At 52.9% G+C, this 9827-nt stretch overlaps 1 protein-coding gene across 1 annotated transcript in view; it reads left to right on the top strand.

Annotated features, from left to right (window-relative positions):
• The window catches only part of LOC118403465 (mucin-19-like), a 41971-nt gene extending 32176 nt beyond the window's left edge, over positions 1–9795 (top strand). Inside the window, exons 11-12 of the mRNA XM_035802185.1 lie at positions 5–4851; positions 6070–9795. Coding sequence (XP_035658078.1) covers positions 5–4851; positions 6070–9655 — 8433 coding nt within the window. The 3' untranslated portion in view covers positions 9656–9795. The remainder of the gene's footprint in view (positions 1–4; positions 4852–6069) is intronic.
• The last annotated feature ends 32 nt before the right edge of the window (positions 9796–9827 follow it).

Raw genomic sequence — 9827 nt, 5'->3', positions numbered from 1 at the left:
ACAGGAAGCAGCACAACTCTGGAGATCTGTTGCTCAGCCAGGACAGCAGACCGGAGATGTCGTCGTTTCCCTTCAACAAGGTCAGATCGTGGGATCCCAGCAGCTCACACCAACGGAAGCCGAGACCATCAAATCAGTGGTCTGTCAAGAGGCACAAGCTGCGCAAGTTATCCAAACGTCACCGCAAGTCCAGCCAGGGGATTCCGTTACTCTCCAACAACCTGGAGTGGTCGGTGCAGTCTGGTCAGGTGCTCAGATTGAAGGTACTGTGGTTCCTGGAACAGTAGCACCAGGAATGGTAGCACTAGGAACAGTAGCACCAGGGACAGTAGCACCAGGGACAGTACTAGCACCAGGAAAAGCAGCACCAGGAGTAGCATCAGGAACAGTACCAACAGGAACCGTAGCAACCGGAATGACCTCGGTAACAACCGGAATAGTAACACCCGGCACCGTAACAGCTGGACCCGGATCTATCGTTCCCGGAGCTGTTACTGGGTCGGAAAGTGTCAGTGTTGGAACTGTTGCCCCAGGTGGGGTTGCCCCTGCATCAGGTACAGCAACTGTATCCGGCCAGATCCAGGAGTACCTCCCGCCGTTCGCACGACATCCGCTACCCCCGATTAGTGTGGGTGACACTCCAGCAGCGACAGGGTCCGAAATGCCTCTTTCACCCTCAACCACAGTGATGGCGTCTATCGAAGGCGGAAACATCGTCCGGGCGCGGAAACTCAACTTCGGCAAGTTCGAGGACTTCGCCCTTCAGGAGGCCGAACAGATGTTGTCTGGGCTCCCGGAACGCCAAGAAACGCAATCGGGCAACATCATGGTGATGATCTCAGAGGGGCAAATCGTGAAGAGCCAGCAACTTTCACCCTGGGTGGCAGAGCAACTTATAGCGACCATGTCAGGATCGGCGCCCGGACAGGTTACCGTGCCTGTGTCTGGACAAGCAACCTACGTCCCGGCACCGGGGTCCCCGCCTGTAACTGTGCCTGTCTTTGGACAGGCCAAGATCTCTCCAGCTATTGTAGAAAAACCAGTAACCCCAGTCTCTGGAGAGGCGAAGTTTTTCACTGGACAGGAGCCGGGCGTAGCTGATGGACAAGGAACTCTATTACAGGGCACAGCCTCTCAGCAGATCGCTGGCTCCTCTGTAATAACTCAACAAGCCACCGTTACCGTCTCTGGCATGACACCTGGATTCCAAACCGCGCCCATTGAAACAACACCGGTGTCAACGGTTCCAGCCCATGGGTTCCAACCGAACATACCACAGGTCAACGATGAAACACTTCCTGCGGTCACTTCAATGCCACACGTGTTGCCGATGATTCCAGAGACACTTCCGGACACGTCCGAGAGAATCGTTGCTTCCTTTTCTGACGGGAAGATCGTTGGGGCCCAGAAAATCATTAATGGCCGCACAGTTCAAGTTGAGCCCGCTTATGCAGAGACCGCATTGGCAACTGCGCCAAACCAAGCTGCACTTCAGTCTGGGACCATCATGATGAGTGTGGTGGACGGGAAGGTCCAGGAAACAAAACCGCTCACTCCAGCTGAGGCACAGTATGTAGCGGCAACCGCGACAGTTGAAGAAGCCGGAAAGACCATCCCGCACACGGCGCCTGGATTGCAGCAGGTTGGAGGGTCCCAGACTAGGCAGGTTTTGCCCTCGCAAGTTTACAACTATCAGACAAGTACTCCCTCGTTGGGACAGCAGGCCCTACAGCCGTCGGAAAAAATCATGATGACCATCGACGAGGGTAAGGTGGTGGAAGCGGTGCAGCTAAAGCACGGCGAGTCCACCCAAATTCCAGCGTCAGAAGCGGAGAAGATGCTGGCTGTTTCCGGACAGCCTGGGCAACAATCAGGGAACGTCATGCTTACTGTGTCTGAAGGGGCGGTTCTGAACACACAGCAGGTCACGCCGAGAGAGGCCGAAACCATCGTGACGACTCTTACCGCCCAACCTGACCCCACCGCTGAAACAATAATGGTTCGCTTTCTTAACGGCCAGGTTGTGGGAGCCGAGAAGAACTTTCGGGAGCAAACATCGACCCTGTCCGCTCCAGAAGCAAAAATGCTGCTGTCTTCAGTTCCCAACCAGCCAACACCGCAGACTGGAAACATTTTACTTATCAAGTCTGAGGGAAGAATCGTGGAGTCGCAAGAGCTTACATCCACGGAAGCCGACACCATAATGACTACAGTGTTCAAAAAGGCGCCACAACAGCCTCTAGCCAAGCAGCAACCACACTTTGCGTCGGTCACTCGTGGCCAGCCGGAGTTTACTTCAATGCAAACAACACAACAGCGGGAGAGAATCGTGGTAATGTTAGAAGATGGGAAAGTCACGGGAGCGAAAGACCTGAAGACGGGGCAACAGAAACAGCTGTCACAATTGGAGGCACAACAGATCATGGCGTCTGCCCCGGCAGGAACCGACCGAAAAACAGGCAAGCTCATGGTCACAGTAAAAGACGGGAGGGTCGCTGAGTCAAAACCGGTCACACAGACAGAGGCAGAAACAATAGCTTCTGTCGTAGCTGAACAGACTGATCCTACAGCCGAGAAAGTCGTGGTTTCCGTCGAAGACGGGCAGGTGGTCGGAAAGCGAGTCGGTAAGGACAAAGCCACGACCCTTTCTCCACAGGAAGCCGTCCAACTCTGGAGATCTGTTGCTCAGCCAGGACAGCAGACCGGAGATGTCGTCGTTTCCCTTCAACAAGGTCAGATCGTGGGATCCCAGCAGCTCACACCAACGGAAGCCGAGACCATCAAGGCTGTGGTTGTGGAGGAACCCAAACCTACCGTGTTTGTGACTCCAGGTCAACCGGCTTTTACTTCAATACTACCAGCAACATCACAACAAGCTGCACCACAGGAAGACAAAATCATGGTGACTGTTACAGACGGCAAAGTTACAGGAGCTAAACAGCTCAAGTCAGGACAGACAAAAGAACTTTCTCCTCTAGAAACTCAGCAAATCATGGCATCTGTTCCTGCAGAATCTGTGCAGCAGTCAGGAAACATCATGGTCACAGTCACAGAAGGAAAAGTTTCCGATACAAAATCAGTTACTGAGAAGGAGGCGGAAACGATTGTTTCACTAGTGACCGAAGAGGCGGATCCTACAGCAGAGAAAGTCGTGGTTTCCGTCGAAGACGGACAGGTGGTCGGAAAGCGAGTCGGTAAGGACAAAGCCACGCCCCTTTCCCCACAGGAAGCAGCACAACTCTGGAGATCTGTTGCTCAGCCAGGACAGCAGACCGGAGATGTCGTCGTTTCTCTTCAACAAGGTCAGATCGTGGGATCCCAGCAGCTCACACCAACGGAAGCCGAGACCATCAAGGCTGTGGTTGTGGAGGAACCCAAACCTACCGTGTTTGTGACTCCAGGTCAACCGGCTTTTACTTCAATAGTACCAGCAACATCACAACAAGCTGCACCACAGGAAGACAAAATCATGGTGACTGTTACAGACGGCAAAGTTACAGGCGCTAAACAGCTCATGTCTGGACAAACAAAAGAACTTTCTCCTCTAGAAACTCAACAAATCATGGCGTCTGTTCCTGCCAAAGCTGCCGAGAAGTCAGGAAACATCATGGTCACAGTCACAGAAGGAAAAGTCGTTGATACCAAGACCGTCACCAAAAGGGAAGCGGAAACGATTGTTTCACTAGTGACCGAAGAGGCGGATCCCACAGCCGAGAAAGTCGTGGTTTCCGTCGAGAACGGACAGGTGGTCGGAAAGCGAGTCGGTAAGGACAAAGCCACGACCCTTTCCCCACAGGAAGCCGCACAACTCTGGAGATCTGTTGCTCAGCCAGGACAGCAGACCGGAGATGTCGTCGTTTCCCTTCAACAAGGTCAGATCGTGGGATCCCAACAGCTCACACCAACGGAAGCCGAGACCATCAAGGCTGTGGTTGTGGAGGAACCCAAACCTACCGTGTGTGTCTTTCCTACTCCAACAGAACTAGTGTGGCCCCGGGACCCGAATCAATCGGCCTCCACGTCTCCAGAAGGACTGTGGCCTAAGGATCCAAACCAACCAGCCTTCACGACCATAACACCATCTGGTACACAAAAGGTTTCAAAGGAAGACAAAATCATGGTTACAGTTACAGACGGCAAAGTAACGGGCGCAAAACAGCTCAAGTCAGGACAGGCAAAAGAACTTTCTCCTCTAGAAACTCAGCAAATCATGGCATCTGTTCCTGCAGAAACTGTGCAGCAGTCAGGAAACATCATGGTCACAGTCACAGAAGGAAAAGTTTCCGATACAAAATCAGTTACTGAGAAGGAGGCGGTAACAATTGTTTCACTAGTAACGGAAGAGTCGGATCCTACAGCCGAGAAAGTCGTGGTTTCCGTCGAGAACGGACAGGTGGTCGGAAAGCGAGTCGGTAAGGACAAAGCCACGCCTCTTTCTCCACAGGAAGCCGCCCAACTCTGGAGATCTGTTGCTCAGCCAGGACAGCAGACCGGAGATGTCGTCGTTTCCCTTCAACAAGGTCAGATCGTGGGATCCCAGCAGCTCACACCAACGGAAGCCGAGACCATCAAGGCTGTGGTTGTGGAGGAACCCAAACCTACCGTGTGTGTAACTCCCGCCTTTACTTCAATAGTACCAACAACATCACAACAAGCTGCACCACAGGAAGACAAGATCATGGTGACTGTTACAGACGGCAAAGTTACAGGCGCTAAACAGCTCAAGTCAGGACAAACAAAAGAACTTTCTCCTCTGGAAACTCAACAAATCATGGCATCTGTTCCTGCCGAAGCTGCCGAGAAGTCAGGAAACATCATGGTCACAGTCACAGAAGGAAAAGTCGTTGATACCAAGACCGTCACCGACAGGGAAGCGGAAACGATTGTTTCACTAGTGACCGAAGAGGCGGATCCCACAGCCGAGAAAGTCGTGGTTTCCGTCGAGAACGGACAGGTGGTCGGAAAGCGAGTCGGTAAGGACAAAGCCACGCCCCTTTCCCCACAGGAAGCCGCCCAACTCTGGAGATCTGTTGCTCAGCCAGGACAGCAGACCGGAGATGTCGTCGTTTCCCTTCAACAAGGTCAGATCGTGGGATCCCAGCAGCTCACACCAACGGAAGCCGAGACCATCAAGGCTGTGGTTGTGGAGGAACCCAAACCTACCGTGTTTGTGACTCCAGGTCAACCGGCTTTTACTTCAATACTACCAGCAACATCACAACAAGCTGCACCACAGGAAGACAAAATCATGGTGACTGTTACAGACGGCAAAGTTACAGGAGCTAAACAGCTCAAGTCAGGACAGACAAAAGAACTTTCTCCTCTAGAAACTCAGCAAATCATGGCATCTGTTCCTGCAGAATCTGTGCAGCAGTCAGGAAACATCATGGTCACAGTCACAGAAGGAAAAGTTTCCGATACAAAATCAGTTACTGAGAAGGAGGCGGAAACGATTGTTTCACTAGTGACCGAAGAGGCGGATCCTACAGCAGAGAAAGTCGTGGTTTCCGTCGAAGACGGACAGGTGGTCGGAAAGCGAGTCGGTAAGGACAAAGCCACGCCCCTTTCCCCACAGGAAGCAGCACAACTCTGGAGATCTGTTGCTCAGCCAGGACAGCAGACCGGAGATGTCGTCGTTTCTCTTTCACAAGGTCAGATCGTGGGATCCCAACAGCTCACACCAACGGAAGCCGAGACCATCAAGGCTGTGGTTGTGGAGGAACCCAAACCTACCGTGTGTGTCTTTCCTACTCCAACAGAACTAGTGTGGCCCCGGGACCCGAATCAATCGGCCTCCACGTCTCCAGAAGGACTGTGGCCTAAGGATCCAAACCAACCAGCCTTCACGACCATAACACCATCTGGTACACAAAAGGTTTCAAAGGAAGACAAAATCATGGTTACAGTTACAGACGGCAAAGTAACGGGCGCAAAACAGCTCAAGTCAGGACAGGCAAAAGAACTTTCTCCTCTAGAAACTCAGCAAATCATGGCATCTGTTCCTGCAGAAACTGTGCAGCAGTCAGGAAACATCATGGTCACAGTCACAGAAGGAAAAGTTTCCGATACAAAATCAGTTACTGAGAAGGAGGCGGTAACAATTGTTTCACTAGTAACGGAAGAGTCGGATCCTACAGCCGAGAAAGTCGTGGTTTCCGTCGAGAACGGACAGGTGGTCGGAAAGCGAGTCGGTAAGGACAAAGCCACGCCTCTTTCCCCACAGGAAGCCGCCCAACTCTGGAGATCTGTTGCTCAGCCAGGACAGCAGACCGGAGATGTCGTCGTTTCCCTTCAACAAGGTCAGATCGTGGGATCCCAGCAGCTCACACCAACGGAAGCCGAGACCATCAAGGCTGTGGTTGTGGAGGAACCCAAACCTACCGTGTGTGTAACTCCCGCCTTTACTTCAATAGTACCAACAACATCACAACAAGCTGCACCACAGGAAGACAAGATCATGGTGACTGTTACAGACGGCAAAGTTACAGGCGCTAAACAGCTCAAGTCAGGACAAACAAAAGAACTTTCTCCTCTGGAAACTCAACAAATCATGGCATCTGTTCCTGCCGAAGCTGCCGAGAAGTCAGGAAACATCATGGTCACAGTCACAGAAGGAAAAGTCGTTGATACCAAGACCGTCACCGACAGGGAAGCGGAAACGATTGTTTCACTAGTGACCGAAGAGGCGGATCCCACAGCCGAGAAAGTCGTGGTTTCCGTCGAGAACGGACAGGTGGTCGGAAAGCGAGTCGGTAAGGACAAAGCCACGCCCCTTTCCCCACAGGAAGCCGCCCAACTCTGGAGATCTGTTGCTCAGCCAGGACAGCAGACCGGAGATGTCGTCGTTTCCCTTCAACAAGGTCAGATCGTGGGATCCCAGCAGCTCACACCAACGGAAGCCGAGACCATCAAGGCTGTGGTTGTGGAGGAACCCAAACCTACCGTGTGTGTGACTCCAGGTCAACCGGCTTTTACTTCAATACTACCAGCAACATCACAACAAGCTGCACCACAGGAAGACAAAATCATGGTGACTGTTACAGACGGCAAAGTTACAGGCGCTAAACAGCTCAAGTCTGGACAAACAAAAGAACTTTCTCCTCTGGAAACTCAACAAATCATGGCATCTGTTCCTGCCGAAGCTGCCGAGAAGTCAGGAAACATCATGGTCACAGTCACAGAAGGAAAAGTCGTTGATACCAAGACCGTCACCGAAAGGGAAGCGGAAACGATTGTTTCACTAGTGACCGAAGAGGCTGATCCTACAGCCGAGAAAGTCGTGGTTTCCGTCGAGAACGGACAGGTGGTCGGAAAGCGAGTCGGTAAGGACAAAGCCACGACCCTTTCTCCACAGGAAGCCGCCCAACTCTGGAGATCTGTTGCTCAGCCAGGACAGCAGACCGGAGATGTCGTCGTTTCTCTTCAACAAGGTCAGATCGTGGGATCCCAGCAGCTCACACCAACGGAAGCCGAGACCATCAAGGCTGTGGTTGTGGAGGAACCCAAACCTACCGTGTGTGTGACTCCAGGTCAACCGGCTTTTACTTCAATAGTACCAACAACATCACAGCAAGCTGCACCACAGGAAGACAAAATCATGGTGACTGTTACAGACGGCAAAGTTACAGGAGCTAAACAGCTCAAGTCAGGACAGGCAAAAGAACTTTCTCCTCTAGAAACTCAGCAAATCATGGCATCTGTTCCTGCCGAAGCTGCCGAGAAGTCAGGAAACATCATGGTCACAGTCACAGAAGGAAAAGTCGTTGATACAAAATCAGTTACTGAGAAGGAGGCGGAAACGATTGTTTCACTAGTGACCGAAGAGGCGGATCCTACAGCCGAGAAAGTCGTGGTTTCCGTCGAAGACGGGCAGGTGGTCGGAAAGCGAGTCGGTAAGGACAAAGCCACGCCCCTTTCCCCACAGGAAGCAGCACAACTCTGGAGATCTGTTGCTCAGCCAGGACAGCAGACCGGAGATGTCGTCGTTTCCCTTCAACAAGGTCAGATCGTGGGATCCCAGCAGCTCACACCAACGGAAGCCGAGACCATCAAGGCTGTGGTTGTGGAGGAACCCAAACCTACCGTGTGTGTGACTCCAGGTCAACCGGAGTTTTCGTCAGCCACGTCAACTCTGTCTACCATCGTTTCAACTGAATCGACCGCAACAGACAAACCAGTTATTTCAGAGAAAATCATCGTAAACGTGGCCAACGGAAAAATCACTGGGGCCAAGCATCTAAGGCCTGGAGATTTGAAAGACCTTTCACCTTCGGAATCTCGTGAAATTTCGTCATACGTCCCTGTGCAGAAGCCAGGCAATGTTGTCCTGACGGTTGCTGATGGCAAAGTCATTGAGTCAAAACGCGTCACCGAAATAGAAGCGGAGAATATTATCTCCCTTGTGTCTGAGGAGAGTGCTCCTGGAGCCGAGAAGGCTATTGTTACCTTGGAAGGAGGTAAAATAGTCGCACAGCGCGTTGGCAAAGACAAGACCACGGCACTATCCCCTCAGGAGGCTGAAGAACTTTGGAGATCTGTCGCTCATCCGGGACAGATTTCGGGGGACGTTATGGTGTCCCTTTCGGGGAGTAGAATCGTGGGATCCCAGCAGCTTACACCAACAGAAGCCGAGACCATCAAGGCTGTAGTAACAGAAAAAGCCAGACCTGCCGTGAAAATATCCACAGCTCGACCTCTTGACAGGGCACCCGGCCAAGACATCCGCGGTGCTGAAACTCTGATGGCCACCATTGTGGACGGAAAAGTGGTCGGAGCACGGAAGCTGACCGACGGATTGACCACGGAGGTTTCCACCGCCGAGGCTGAAGACATTATTTCTTCCGTACCGGGACAGTCGTCTCAAACAGGCCACGTCCTCGCCACGCTCGTTGAAAAGGAGGTGGTAGAAGTTCAACAGTTGACTCCAAAGGACGCGGAAGAAATCACCGTAACAGGTGCGGTACCGCGAGCAATCGACACAACCCCGGGGGAGAAGGTCCTGCTTACCGTAGCTGCAGGGCGCGTTGCTGAGGCCCAAAAGGTTGGCCTGCGCAAGCTCACTCCTCTATCACCGACAGAGGGCCAGAAACTTCTAGAGTCGGCATCGATTAAAACCAAGGAGCCTGGGGACATCGCTGTGACCATAGTTGAGGGAAAGGTGGTCGGGTCACGTTGGGTGTCCAGTAAGCTCGGCTCCACACAGCCGGACGGAGCTGTCCCAACTGGAGAGACAGCGGTGATTCGTAAAGTTGTGATGACGCCCTCTGGCGAACGGGTGGTCCAGGAGGTAGTGACGCCAAAAGACGCTCCCGCGTCGGAGATGTCGTTGGCCGGAGACTACGGCAAACGCGTCCAAGTCGAGGTGCTTGAAGGTCGGGCTGCGATGAAGGAATTCCTGGCGGGATCCTCAACAGACTCTGACCAAGAGGCCTACATGACATCGCTGAGCAGCCAGAGTGATGCATACGTCTCGGCGTCAAGCGACGCCTATGTCACACCTCCTAGTGAGCCCAGCGACGCGTATGTCACTCCACCGGGAGACCAATGGACTACTCCGGCGCGGCAGGTGAGCAGGACGGTAAGAGCTGGTTCGCACAAGTCACGGATAAAGTCACATCCGCGTTCTTCAGCCCCAGTCGGGAGGGGGACGCTGTAAAGGTCACCGATGGCACGGTGCCTGTTGAATCCTCAATCGAGAGAAGCACGAGTGCAGAAGACATCTTCGTGGATGCGGAGCAAGGCAGACCGGTTCCTGAGACTGGTATGGCTGTGGACGTTTCTGGGTCAACTGAGGCTGGCAGGGCACCCCGACCATTGCAGATTGGGCA

The sequence above is a fragment of the Branchiostoma floridae genome, chromosome 2 (assembly GCF_000003815.2).
Source record: "Branchiostoma floridae strain S238N-H82 chromosome 2, Bfl_VNyyK, whole genome shotgun sequence".
In the NCBI taxonomy this organism is placed as follows: Eukaryota; Metazoa; Chordata; class Leptocardii; order Amphioxiformes; family Branchiostomatidae; genus Branchiostoma; species Branchiostoma floridae.
Note: the sequence above shows the minus strand (reverse complement) of the source record. Positions and strands in the feature narration are given on the sequence as shown.